The 15,243-nt window shown below is 41.7% G+C and overlaps 1 protein-coding gene across 4 annotated transcripts in view; it reads left to right on the top strand.

The window, feature by feature from the left end:
• The window catches only part of LOC120530137 (inositol monophosphatase 1-like), a 38,613-nt gene that overhangs the window by 4,800 nt on the left and 18,570 nt on the right, over nucleotides 1–15,243 (top strand). For all 4 annotated transcript variants that reach the window (XM_039754333.1, XM_039754332.1, XM_039754335.1 and 1 more), the window contains exons 2-3: nucleotides 3,380–3,466; nucleotides 13,806–13,939. In XM_039754333.1, the coding sequence (XP_039610267.1) occupies nucleotides 3,404–3,466; nucleotides 13,806–13,939 (197 nt within the window). In that variant the 5' untranslated portion in view covers nucleotides 3,380–3,403. The remainder of the gene's footprint in view (nucleotides 1–3,379; nucleotides 3,467–13,805; nucleotides 13,940–15,243) is intronic.

Genomic DNA, 15,243 nt, shown 5'->3' on the forward strand with positions numbered 1-15,243 from the left:
ATGTCAGAATGGGAAAGAAAGGTGATTTAAGCAATTCTGGAGCGTGGCATGGTTGTTGGTGCCAGACGGGCCGGTCTGAGTATTTCACAATCTGCTCAGTTACTGGGATTTTCACGCACAACCATTTCTAGGGTTTACAAAGAATGGTGTGAAAAGGGAAAAACATCCAGTATGCGGCAGTCCTGTGGGCGAAAATGCCTTGTTGATGCTAGAGGTCAGAGGAGAATGAATGGGCCGACTGATTCAAGCTGATAGAAGAGCAACTTTCAATCAATCAATCAATCAACATTTATTTATATAGCACATATTCATACAAAAAAATGTAGCTCAAAGTGCTTTACAAAATGAATAGAGAAATAGAAGACACAATAAAAAATAAACATAAGTCAACATTAATTAACATAGAATAAGAGTAAGGTCCGATGGCCAGGGTGGACAGAAAAACAAAAAACTCCAAAAGCTGGAGAAAAAATAAAATCTGTAGGGGTTCCAGACCAAGAGACCGCCCAGTCCCCTCTGGGCATTCTACCTAACATAAATCATCATATTTTCATGGAAGGACCTGATGATGATGGTCACGTAGACTTCTGGCTTTCAGTCCATCATTGTTGGAGCATCATGATGCTTTGAGTAGGTGGTGGTGGCGCAGGCCGCCACCACAAAGAAACCGGAAAAGAAACAGAAGAGAGAGTAGGGGTCAGTACGGATTTTAGAGCCACCATGAATAGTTATTATGAAGAATTGAACATACAGAGTATCAGGATTATGTTAAAGTGAAGTTATAAAAAGGCCATGTTAAAGTAATGTGTTTTCAGCAGTGTTTTAAATTTTAAACTTTGACTGAAATAACCACTCGTTACAACTGAGGTATGCAGCAAAGCATTTGTGAAGCCACAACACGCACAACCTTGAGGCGGATGGGCTACAACAGCAGAAGACCCCACCGGGTACCACTCATCTCCACTACAAATAGGAAAAAGAGGCTACAATTTGCACGATCTCACCAAAATTGGACAGTTGAAGACTGGAAAAATGTTGCCTGGTCTGATGAGTCTCGATTTCTGTTGAGACATTCAAATGGTGGAGTCAGAATTTGGTGTAAACAGAATGAGAACATGGATCCATCATGCCTTGTTACCACTGTGCAGGCTGGTGGTGGTGGTGTAATGGTGTGGGGGATGTTTTCTTGGCACACTTTAGGCCCCTTAGTGCCAATTGGGCATCGTTTAAATGCCACGGGCTACCTGAGCATTGTTTCTGACCATGTCCATCCCTTCATGACCACCATGTACCCATCCTCTGATGGCTACTTCCAGCAGGATAATGCACCATGTCACAAAGCTCGAATCATTTCAAATTGGTTTCTTGAACATGACAATGAGTTCACTGTACTAAATTGGCCCCCACAGTCACCAGATCTCAACCCAATAGAGCATCTTTGGGATGTGGTGGAACGGGAGCTTCGTGCCCTGGATGTGCATCCCACAAATCTCCATCAACTGCAAGATGCTATCCTATCAATATGGGCCAACATTTCTAAAGAATGCTTTCAGCACCTTGTTGAATCAATGCCACGTAGAATTAAGGCAGTTCTGAGGGCGAAAGGGGGTCAAACACCGTATTAGTATGGTGGTCCTAATAATCCTTTAGGTGAGTGTACAAAGCAATGAAAACCAGGAGAAACCGCCTTAAAAACAGTTTTAATCCATATCATTCTCTCCCAATGTGCAATAGAGACCTTAAGTCAACCAGTGCAATTTGTATGTTTTGTAAAGTATTTTTATTACTATTTGGTTTGTTATTATTTTCTCTCTTCCTGTCTTTTTAACACTTATGCCTCACAACTGAGTCGACTGCACCTTCAATTTCGTTGTTCCTTTGTAAAAGTGACAATGACAATAAAGATCTATCTATCTATCTATCTATCTATCTATCTATCTATCTATCTATCTATCTATCTATCTATCTATCTATCTATCTATCTATCTATCTATCTATCTATCTATCTATCTATCTATCTATGTTTTGGTCCCATTCTTTATTCATGGCTGTGTTCTTAGGCCAAATCGTGAGTGAGCCCACTGTCTTGGCAGAGAAGCAACCCCACGTGACATGAATGGTCTCAGGATGCTTTACTGTTGGCATGACACAGGACTGATGGTAGTGCCACTCACCTTTGCTTTTTTCCAGATGCCCCAAACAATCGGAAAGGGGATACATAAGAGAAGATGATATGACCCCAGCAGTCCAGTCCCAGAATATCAGTCTGTCCCTGATGTTTTTCTTGGCTTCTTTGCTGCCCTTCTTGACGCCCACCAGGCCATCCTCCAAAAGTCTTCACCTCACTCACACCTGCCTGCTGCCATTCCTGAGCAAGCTCTGCCCAGCTGGTGGTGCCCACAGCTGGATCAATGTTAGGAGATGGTCCTGGCACTTGCTGGACTTCCTTGGGTGCCCTTAAGCCTTCTTCACAACAGCAGTGGAAATGGATTTTTTGGGATTAACTTAATTTTCCATGGCAAAGAGGGACTTTGCAATTCATTGCATTTTATATGATCCCTCTTCAGAACATTCTGGAGTCGATGCAAATTGTCATCGTAAAAACTGAGGCAGCAAACGTTGTGAAAATTCGTATTTGTGTGATTCTCAAAACTTTTGTCCCAACTGTAGGCTAACACAATAAAGCTCAAAAATCACAATGATAGATATTTATTTTTCAATTCTGGTTACATCCAGTCCTTTGAACACCTGACCACAAGAGGCTCCAGAAGAGGTGTTCGTCTACTGTAGTTTCTGCCTATGGATCTCACTAAGTTCTGCAAACTTCTTTGGTCTTCTAGTTCACTTCCGGTGTTTGTCCTTCTCCATTAAGCTTCTTGAGTTCTCCATCCTTTTCTTATGACTTCCCCGGTGCTTCTGGCTTTTGCCTCATGGGAAGGCAGGCCAATATGCTACAATACCATAGATGTTGTATACATCTATGGTATTGGAGCACTGGTGCCAAGTGCCAAAATGGATTCTTTTCTTTTTAGGCAGCTTGCAATTCTTAAAAGGACAGCTCACCGTGGACGCGTTAGATGGAATTCATTTTGTGACTTTGCAGGGTTGCCACCTTTATAGGCTCCCCTGCAGGTAACTCTGAAGCTGCTCATTTGCATGATGGAATGCCAGCTTGAACTTTGGGTATCTATGGTTGGTAAAACTTTGTCAGCTCTGTTACACAATAGTTACTGAAATTAGCAGTTGCTGAAGATAAATGTCAGAAGCCTTGAGGGTCCCGCAAGAACTAAGCCATTGTGTGTTTCTCCCCCAGTTGATCTGGGAAGAACTTTATAAGCACAAAAAATAAAAAAATAAATAAAAATTCTCTTTCTTATAGGATCTTTGAAAAGAATACACAGAGATGGCTGATCCCTGGCAAGAATGCATGGATGTTGGCATTGAGATTGCTAGAAATGCAGGAGCAGTAAGTCAATGTTAATGTTTGTCTTTCTAAATGTCTTTGTGGTGGTGGTGATTTTTCAAGTGTGGAACTTTCATGGTCTTCCCTTCACTGCATGCAGGGTTTTTATTTGTGTATACAGAGTCAACTTGCATGTCTTAATGCACACACCACACATCAGTAGTCTCCAGCGCCTTATCGGTGAGTAGTACTGCAACAAACAAATCCGGTGTTCTTTTGTTAGCGTCTCACCTGCTTATCCCGTATGGGCCACGCAGCAGGCAAGGCGCCTCTACAGCTGCCCTCCTCAAACACACGCAAGACTGGAGACCTCCCGATCCCTGGCTTCGGTTTGGCTCTCATCCCAGCCTCGAGACTTGGACTCCTTGGTCTCCAGGACGCTCACACCAAGGACTGCCACTCCAAGCCTCCCGACTTCCGCTGCCTTTCTGCGGCCTTCTGCGGCTCGTCGCTTTCACCTTAGTCACTCCCGCTACCTGCTCGCTCAGCGGGAGCGACATCAACACAAACACGTGGGTGTCGGCTAACACCCAGCTTCTACGCAGCTGCCCACGGCTCGATCGCTGCGCCACCACATACGCTCCGCTGTCCGTTTCTCTCCTGCACCGCTTGCTTCCACGCTCCCTGTAACCTCCGTCCTCTCCTTTCCTTTCTCTCGAACGTTTCTTTCTTTTCCCGATCGTTTCTTACACTACCCCACCCTTACCTTGGTGCTTCTGTCTTCCTTATCCGGAGACTTCCTTTATGTGAAATAACTACCAGCTTCTCAAAGTTTGAATTCAAGTCAAGTGTCAAGTGGTTTTATTGTCAACCTGTCCATACACCATACTGCAGCTTACAGTGTCATGAAATATTGTTCCCCAGGACCGCAGTGCAATATATACATAAACACAGGACAGGTAAAGAACTGTTGTATACCTGTAAATAGAGAAATAAATAATAGGTAACTGAACAGATAGTAATAACTTGAAAATCTCTCTCTCTCTCTATCTATATACAGTAATCCCTCCTCGATTGCGGGGGTTGCGTTCCAGAACCCCCCGCGATAGATGAAAATCCACGAAGTAGAAACCATATGTTTGTATGGTTATTTTTATATATTTTAAACCCTTATAAACTCTCCCACACTGTTAACGTTATTAGAGCCCTCTAGCCATGAAATAACACCCTTTAGTCAAACGTTTAAACTGTGCTCCATGACAAGACAGAGATGACAGGTCTTTCTCACAATTAAAAGAATGCAAACATATCTTCTTCTCTTCAGGAGCAGAGAATTTCAGAGAGAGTGAGCGCTCGCAAAGAGAAGCAAACAATCAAAAAATCAATACGTGTGCTTTTAAGTATTCCAAAGCACCGCAATAAAGCAGCATTTTTCAGAGGAGCGTCAGTATCTTCTAAGCAAACAGCCTCTGTGCAAACAGCCCCTCTGCTCACATCTCCTCCGTCAGGCGCAGAGAATGTCAGAGAGAGGCAGAGACAAGCAAATAATCAAGCACCGCGCAGGAAGCATATCTTATAGCATTGAGGAGTTTTAGTTAATATGTAATACATGCTCTGATTGGGTTGCTTCTAAGCCATCCGCCAATAGCGTCCCTTGTATGAAATCAACTGGGCAAACAAACTGAGGAAGCATGTACCATAAATTAAAAGACCCATTGTCCGCAGAAAGTGGCAAACCAGCGAAAAATCCGTGAAATATATTTAGATGTGCTTACATTTAAAATCCGCGATGGAGTGAAGCCGCAAAAGTCGAAGAGCGATATAGCGAGGGATTACTATTTATATATATATATATATATAGTGAGACTTGCCCGCACACCACCAGCCGGAGACCACATCTTTATAAAAGTCACACGTTTATTTGCCATAATCAAACACAGATTTTAGTCCCAAACACCACACAAAGCACTCAGCAATAATCCCCACAATGAACTTCTTTATCTCTCAGTCCCTAGCCGCCTCTACTCTCCTCCTGGGAGCTTTGTCCTGCTCCCACTCCCGACCCAAGCTCCTCGATTGTCGGAAGGCAGCTCCTTTTATTCCCGCCTGGATGTGCTCCAGATGGCTGATGGCGATCTTCCGGCAGCATTTCCTGTTGTGGTGGAAGTGCTGCCCTTTGCACCGGAAGCATTCCGGGCATCCCTGGCAGGTTCATCTGCCATCTTGCCTGGTGTGGCGGAAGTGACAGTTCTCAGCGTCCCATGAGGCTTGAGGCGCCCCCTGGCAGTGTTCCTTTCCCATGGTCCTCTCCTAGACCAGGGCGGTTGTCCCCTCGTGAACCGGATGCTATTAATGTCCCTTTTCTGGTCCCTCCAGGCATCCCGGCCAGGTAAGAACCCCAGACATCTGTGACAATATATATACTAGGGGGGGCTTTGCCCCCTGCTCGCTTCGCTCGCCAACCCTCAAGGCGATAATGACCCAAAACACAGTTCGAAATCTACAAAGGCATTCATGCAGAGGGAGAAGTACAATGTTCTGGAATGGCCTTCATAGTCCACTGACTTGAATATCATCGAAAATCTATGGGATGATTTAAAGTAGGCTGTCCATGCTTAGTAGCCATCAAATTGAACTGAACTGGAGAGATTTTGTATAAAGGATGGTCAGAAACACCTCCATCCAGAATCCAGACACTCATCAAGGGCTATAGGAGGCGTCTAGAGGCTCAAAGGAGCAAAAGGAGGCTCAACTAAGTATTGATGTCATATCTCTCTTGGGGTGCCCACATTTATGCCTCTGTCTAATTTTGTTATGATGCATATTGCATATTTTCTGTCAATCCAATAAACTTAATGTCACTGCTGAAATACGACTGTTTCCATAAGGCATGTTAGATATTAAAAGGAAGTTGCTACTTTGAAAGCTCAGCCAAACTTTTTCACATGACTGTATGTATACAAGGTGTTTTATTTTCATTCAACTTCAACAATTTGAACTATATTGATAAGTCCATTGCATAAAAACCAAATGAAGGTCCAGATTTTAATGCAACAAAATAGGACAAGCACGGAGGGGAATAAATACCTTCTCAAAGCATTGTATGTGACTGCGCAGGATGGCTGAAGACTCTTTGTAATTCTGTTTGCTTTTCTAAGGCTCTGTGCATTATACATGTCTGGAACAGAAGACAAATGTGTGCCAGTAATATATTAAGCTGGCTTCCCCACCCTTTGTAGGAGTCCTTTTCAGTTGTGCCCTGAATAAGCACTAAAATAGAACGTAATTTTGGCCATTGATGTTACTGATGAGGTCAACAGCAGCTTTTGGGACCCTTTTCATTGATTGAAGATTAGTTTGTCCTTTAAAATTTTGAGCAGTTAGTACTAAAGAGTGGTTCTTTTGTCTATGTTTTGCACCAAGGGGGCCGTGACTTTAGGACATTAGAACAATTTCGATGATAACAGGCCATTCAGTCCTATAAAGGTTGCCAGTCCTATCCACTTAACTCTTCTAAAATAATGACCTTTGAAGGTCCCTGAAGTCCTACTGGCTACCGTACTACCCGGTCACTCATTCCATGTGTCTATGGTTCTCATTGTGAAGAAAAACTTCTTAATATTTGTGCGAAATGTCCCTTTAACAAGCTTCCAACTGTGTCTCAATGTTCTTGATGAACTCATTTTAACCTAGTAGTGTTAACCCACTGACAAGTGGCAACCATACAGCATTCATCATAAATAAGTACACCCCCTTTCAAAATTAAGATGTTTTATTCATTTCTCATTGAACACTAAAATAAACAGCAGAATTTTGACAAAATGGAGTTTTTATTAAATGTTTGTTTTATTAACAACATTAACTCTTGGTCAACAACATCATTAGGTTCAGAAAATAATTCATTTTATTCAAATGAGGTGTTGTAAAAATGAATACAATCCATCCATCCATCCATTTTCTAACCCGCTGAATCCGAATAGGGTCACGGGGGTCTGCTGGAGCCAATCCCAGCCAACACAGGGCACAAGGCAGGAACCAATCCTGGGCAGGGTGCCAACCCACCGCAGGACACACACAAACACACCCACACACCAAGCACACACTAGGGCCAATTTAGAATCGCCAATCCACCTAACCTGCATGTCTTTGGATTGTGGGAGGAAACCGGAGTGCCCGGAGGAAACCCACGCAGACACGGGGAGAACATGCAAACTCCACGCAGGGAGGACCCGGAAAGCGAACCCGGGTCTCCTAACTGCGAGGCAGCAGCGCTACCACTGCGCCACCGTGCCGCCCTGAATACAATACAATATAATACAATTTATTTTTGTATAGCCCAAAATCACACAAGAAGTGCCGCAATGGGCTTTAACAGACCCTGCCTCTTGACAGCCCCCCAGCCTTGACTCTCTAAGAAGACAAGGAAAAACTCCCAAAAAAATCCCAGTAGGAACAAAATGGAAGAGGCTGTGGGAAAGGCAGTTCAAAGAGAGACCCCCTTCCAGGCAGGTTGGGCGTGCAGTGGGTGTCAAAAAGAAAAGGGAGTCAATACAATACAATACACAGAACAGAACAAATCCTCAATACAGGATAAAAATAAAAATGTTAGAAGGACATAGTAGAATTCAACAGTAGATGATATCACATAATATGATTTGGATTTGTTCAGAGTCCTGGAGACCTCATCCATCAAGCTGCCTCCCCCATTTAGCCATTCCATAGCTGAAATAGCGCTAATCCGATGAAAGGACCCCTCTTTCCCACGATTCCTGTGATCCTCCATCAGAGACGACTTTACCTTAGGCAGGCAAAACAACTTGGCAGGTGGGCCGTGGCACCGAGTGCCACATTTGAGTACCGAGAAGAGAAACAGAATAGGTGAGGGTTAGTAATAAATTATAATATAATATAATCATGTTACTACTGTTTTAGTGCTAATGACTGACAACAGAGATGCAGTCTGTACAGTTAATCAGCAGCTCTAGTCTGGGTACACTAAACTGAAGTAGTGAGTCTTCAGCCGAGATTTAAAAGCTGAGACCGGTGGGGCATCTCTTATAGTAGCAGGCAGACCACTCCACAGTTTAAGGGCCTTGTAACTAAAAACTCGACCTCCCTCTGTTATTTTATTAATCCTTGGAATCATAAGCATACTGGCATCTTGAGATCTTAATGTGTGCTCTGGTTTGTAAGTCATGATAAGTTTAGACAAGTAAGCTGGACCTTGGCCATTTAATGCTTTATATTCTAAAAGGAGGATTTTGAAATCTGATCTAAACTTAACCGACAGCCAGTGTAAGGATTTTTGAACTGGAGTTATGTGTTTGTATTTTCTTGTTCTTGTAATAATTCTTGCAGCAGCATTTTGGATTAACTGGAGGCTGTATAAAGAACAGTCTGAACATCCAGTGAACACCGCATTGCAGTAGTCAATCCTACCAGAAATAAATGCATAAATGAATTCCTCACAATCCTGTTTATTTAGAAAGCACCTTAATTTCCCAACATTTTTAAGATGGAAGAAACATGATTTGGACAACTTTGTAATGTGTGCTTTAAATGACATGCTAGAGTCAAAGATATCTCCTAGACTGCGGGCTGATTCAGTGAAATGAATGGGGATTCCAACCGAGTTAAATGATGACAGAATATTGCTGTGATCAGCGTCACTCCCTCCAACAGTTAACATCTGTGTTTTATCTTTATTTAAAGACAAGCAGTTCTCATCCATCCACTCCTTTAATTCACTAACACAACTAATTAAAAACAATATTGGAGAAACTTCATTTGATTTAAATGAAAGGTATAATTGGGTGTTATCTGCATACCAGTGAAAATGAACATTATGTTTCCTAATGAGAGATCCCAGTGGAAGTATGGAAATTAAGAGTAGGAAAGGTCCCAGTACTGAGCCCTGCGGGACACCATATTGAACTTCTGTGTATAATGATGGAGTCCTGTCAGCACATTTCTGTACATATTAGAATCGATTTGATAAATAAGAACTAAACAAATAATACACGCAACAACAAACATTTTGTACGGCCTGCATGATTTTTAAAAACAGTACCAACTTTTCTAGACATGAAATGAAGTTGGCGACATATTGCTACATCTATCTTCCTCTATTCTTCAGATTCTGGATGCTGGATGGAGAGTGATGCTCAGGCTGTCTTTTGAAACTGACCAAGTATTTGGCACCCATCCTTGTTTATTCTGTATTTAACAAAAATAAGACTTTCAAATAATAACGCAAAAGTATATGGCATGGACAGAAATGATGGGACCCTTAATCTAATACTGTATTTTCTTGCACAACCTTTAGAGTTTGTAATCACTACAGACAGGCGATTCCTGGAGCTCTCTATGAGACTTCTGCAAACTGTCCACAGGTCATTCGGCCCACTCGTCCTGAACAAACTGATCCAGCTGGGTCAGGTGTGAAGGGGTCTTCTCCAGACTACATGTTTCAGTTCTTTCCATGGATGTTTGATAGGATTCAAATCAGGGCTCCTAGAAGGCCATATCAGAATAGTGCAATGTTTTGTTCTTCAACATTCTTGGGTGCTTTCAGCTGTGTGTTTTGGCTCGCTATCCTATTGAGGGATCCATGACCTGCGACTGAGACAGAGCTTCCTGGCACTGGGCAGGATGTTTCTTTATCAGCGGATGCTCCCAACCTCTCTCTCTCTCTGTCTTACTGAGCACTCAGGTGTTGGAGTAGGCAACTGAAGAAGGTCAGACGAGTACCAGAGCAAAGAAATCGGGATCTGGCACTGGGTCCATTTTTGGTCTCCAGGCTACAAAAAGGACATAGCAGTGCTAGAGAAGGTCCAAAGAAGAGCGACTAGGCTGATTCAGGGCTACAGGGGATGAGTTATGAGGAAAGGTTAAAAGAGCTGAGCCTTTACAGTTTAAGTAACAGAAGATTAAGAGGAGACCTGACTGAAGTGTTTAAAATTATGAAGGGAATTAGTCCAGTGGATCGAGATGGTGATTTTAAAATGAGTTCATCAAGAACACGGGGACACAGTTGAAAACTTGTTAAGAGTAAACTTCACACAAACATTAGAAAGTTTTTCTTTACACAAAGAACGATAGACACTTGGAATAAGCGACCAAGTAGTGTGGTAGACAGTAAGACGTTAGGGACTTTCAAAACTTGACTTGATGTTTTCTTGGAAGAAATAAGTGGAGAGGACAGGCGAGCTTTGTTGGGCTGAATGGCCTGTTCTCGTCTAGAGACGTCTAATGTTCTAATGGTAAAGGTTAGTAAACTGCATACCCTTGTAAAGACACAGTAGACTTGATCTTATTTGTGAGAAATGTGAAGACAAAGAAGCTGTCTTAACATGTTTTTAAATGTTATGAAGGTGTCTGAAAGAGTGCTGGAGTGGGTGTGGATGATTGTTAATGTCGATATCAATTTATTTGTATAGCTCATTTAAAACAACATAGGAATGCTGTGGCCAAAGTGCTTTACATTAAAAGAAGAAAAAAACATGCAATTAACATAAATAGAAATGAAATAAATAATAAATAGAAATCACAATGAGGACACCGTCAGCATTACTGAAGGTCACGGAATGCAAGTGAATAGAAATGAGTCTTTAATCTCGTTTTGAATTGTCGACGACTCCTTTATGTGACGAGGTAAAGAGTTCCACAGACGAGGAGCAGCAGCTGACAAAGTCCTGTATGTCCCCCTTGGTCTTACACTTAATACGAGGGACAACAAGAGACAGCTGACCAGAAGATCTAAGCACTCTGGATGGCTGGTGTAAAGCCCACAATTCAGATAAACAGGAGGAGCGAGCCCATGTAAAGATTTAAAAACTAGCAGTAAGATTTTAAAATTAATTTGAAAACTGACAGGCAGCCCATGTAAAGAAGCTGATATTGGAGAAACAGAATCGGACTTTCTTGCCCCATTTCGAGTGGCAGCATTCGGGACCAACTGTAACCTGCGTATGAGGGATTTGCTAATCCCAGAATGCAGCGAGTTGCAGTAATCGAGGTGAGAAAAGATAAAAGCATGAGTAGCTTCCTCAAGATCGCTAGAAGATAAAAAAGACTTGATCTTACCTGATAGACGAAGCTGGAAAAAGCAACTCTTGACTACAGAATTAACTTGTTTCTCAAAAAGAGAGGTTACTGTCAAAGATAACACCAAGATTGCAGACTTGAGGTTTACAAACGACAGAGAAAGAGCTGAGAAGTCCAAGACCAATTTGGGCTTTAGCTGATGAACCCACCATAAGCACCTCCATTTTATTTTGATTCAGATCAAGAAAATTATTCGCCATCCAGGATCTTCAAAAAGACAGTTGTGCAGTTGATTTATTGCAGAGTTGCAGAAGGGAATATAAGCCTAAGTATCATCAGCATAGCAGTGAAAAGAAATGTTACATTTCCTAAAAATAGCTCTAATAGCGTGAAGGTATGTAGAGAATAAGATAGGACCCAAAATGGATCCCTGAGGAACATCACATTTAAGAGGAGCAGTAGACGAAAAAGAGGAATTTAAAGCCACTGAAAAGTGTCTACCAGTTAGATATGACCTGCACCAGTTAAAAGCAGCCCCTTTAAGCCCAACAAGATGTTCAAGGCGCAACAGCAATATCTCATGGTCAATAGTGTCAAAGGCAGCATGCAGGTCAAGGAGGATAAGGACTGCAGGGCCGCCTGAGTCAGTAATAAGAGAGATGTCATTGAATACTTTCATTAGGGCCGTCTCAACACCATGATAACGCCGAAAGCCAGATCGGTAGATCTCAAATAAATTATTAGAGTTAAGGTGATCATCTATCCATCCATTAGCAAACCCGCTATATCCTAACTACAGGGTCACAGGGGTCTGCTGGAGCCAATCCCAGCCAACACAGGGCACAAAGCAGGAAACAAACCCCGGGCAGGTCGCCAGCCCACCGTAGGACACACACACACACACACACACTAGGGAAATTTAGAATGGCCAATGCACCATCCTGCATGTCTTTTGGACTGTTTGAGGAAACCGGAGCACCCGGAGGAAACCCACACAGACACGAGGAGAACATACAAACTCAAGTCTCCTTACTGCGAGGCAGTATCGCTACACACTGTGCTACCGTGCCACCCCTTAAGGTGATCAACCAATTGATTATAAATAATTCTTTCTAATATTTTATGTTAAGTGTTTGCATTGATACCAGTCTATGTGGAAGACTGGTCAGGACAGCAATTGATGATAATGAGGAATGTGCGGTGAAAATAATGCTTCATCAGGAACGGGGCTCGACTCTGTTGGTATTTGCTACAGTGATGGAGGTGAAGACCAGAGAGTTGTGTCAGGGACTACAGGTGGCAGCTCATTTATCTTGATGATCTTGTGGGAGTAAACTGAGCAAGTGGTAAGGAGACCAGGGTAAAGCGGTACATCAGGTAAGCTGAATTTTGTGTTTCTATTTAATAACATCAAGTTATGTATTTTAGTACATTCTTGGTTATCATGGAGGACCCCTTACACCCCTCACATGGACTTTTCACACTTTTGCCATCCAAGAGAAGCCAGGCTGCAGAATAGTTTTTACCCCCAAGCTGTCAGACTCCTTAACACCATGCTGCCCCCTGGGATCTTCCAACACTTTCTCAACCACCTCTAAAAACAAAGACGAGTGTGCAGGTAGAAAAGAACTGAAAACCTCCTACTGGCCTTTAAGGATTTTGCACACTGCACTTTGACATTCTTTGACATCCTTCTGCTGTGAAACATTCTGACCTGTCATTGTTTACACGTCATACACTGATCATTTCTGTAGTATTTACAGTATATCTATTATTTATTTATTATATTACATATAATATATATTATATATTATATATTATTATATATTATATATTGCATCAATGTTCATATTGCTTACTACACGTCAATATTGCTGCTGCTTCTTTGTCTTGCCTTTAACAATGTCTCGTCTTGTTTGTGTTTTAATTTGAAATTTGAATTTGAATTCTATTTTTAATTTAATGTTAATTTTTTTTATTTGCATGTCATGTTGTTACACTGTGGACCCTGAGCTTCGCAATTTCGTCTATCTGTATACTTGTATATGGTTGAGATGACAATAAAGTTCACTTTGACTTTGAGGTTGGAGAGAGGTCACATGTTGCATGTTGGTCGGTTGTGCAAGTAAGATTTTCAGTGAACTCTATACACGTGACTATGCTAGTACTAATACTGCTGCTGCTATTGAAGGTGAAAACATTGAAGTTTAAGGAAATGATTCCAATGTCATTACGGAAGGACTGGAGGTGTGATTCAGGAGTGTTTTAAAAGTTATTTCAAAAGCTGTCTTTAATGTGCGAGGTGAAGGAAGTGCTTTTAAAAATTGATTTTGTTTTTTTCTCAATTGAATTGCAGCTAATTTGTGAAGCCCTAAGGAATGAAGTATCTTTTATGACAAAATCCTCCCCTGTGGACCTTGTAACTGAAACTGATAAAAAAGTTGAAGCAATGATTATTTCTTCAATAAAGAAGAAATTTGAAACGCACAGGTTTGTCGCTAAAATTCCTTTTTGCAATGTTACCAAATTAGCAACGTTAATTTTATGTTGCAACTTTATATGGTGAACATCATACCAAAATGCTCTACAATTACTGAGATTTATTAAATGGACATCTTATTGGAGGCCACCTAAGCAGCATCAGGTAGGACCCCTTTTCACCAGCAGAACAGCCTCAGTTCTTTGAGACGTGCATTTAAGATGCTGCTGGAAAAATGTTTTAGGTATTCTGGTCTATACATATGGAGGAATATTTTGGATTAAAGTAGATAAATAAATAAGTACACATCTCTCTTTTATATAAAAAAAACCTGTGACGAGGCAAGACTTTTTTGAAGCGATTTTTTAAAGTCCTGCAAGACGAGACTGCCCATGAGATCTTTTCAAGTCCCGCCCTCCTCTCGACCATTTTCAAACAAGACCACGATCCTCTCACCTCTCATTCGTGTGAATGCTTTTGTCAGACACACTTTCTACACTCTCAGCTCTTATAAATTACTTACTTATACTAACCGCTCGCTGTAAAAACTTTTTTTTAATGAGTTTTAAGTACTGGGAAAAAAATGAACATTTGAAAAATCCGTAATTTAATAAGCAACCAAGAAAAGAAGCATTGCAACAATGCAGGCTACGAACCGATCGCTGTAAACAGAAGTGAAGTGGAGGTTAAAATCCAATAGAAACAAGTCTTCATTAAATACGAGGTTAAAACAATGCTCGAAGCAGTCTCTTTAAAAACAAGCCCGGTGCATTCTTTAACTGCCATCTCTCTCTCACTCTCGCTCGCTCTCTCGTGCTCTCTCTCTCTCGCTTGCTTGCTCGGTCGCGCTCTCGTTCTCTCTCTCTCTTGCTCGATGCACAGGGAATGCACAAGGAAAGACTGAACACGTGCGGAAATCATCGGCGTGTACGAACCGGAAGGGAAACTTGCTTGTTCGTCACCCGAGTGTGTGGTCGTGAACAGATGCAAAAGTTTGGCGATTTGTACGTGGTTCGAGACGTTCGTGACCCGAGGTTCCACTGTTACATGCTAGAGCCCATCCTCTCAACTGTGATGGGAGAAAATGGCAGCTTTAATTTCATTGTGTATTTTATTGTTGCACGTGATGTCACTGAAATACAAAGATGAAGAATTTTTTAAATAAATACATAAAGAAATAAGCAACAAAAACATATATTATGACACCTTTGTTTATTTTTGTGTCACAATGTGTTTTTATTTAATTTGTTTATTTTGTCTGCTGTATTCTTCTATACATGCAGAGTAGTTTCCACTGATGTTTTTGCCGCTTGCT

This window comes from Polypterus senegalus, chromosome 5 (genome assembly GCF_016835505.1).
Source record: "Polypterus senegalus isolate Bchr_013 chromosome 5, ASM1683550v1, whole genome shotgun sequence".
NCBI lineage: Eukaryota > Metazoa > Chordata > Cladistia > Polypteriformes > Polypteridae > Polypterus > Polypterus senegalus.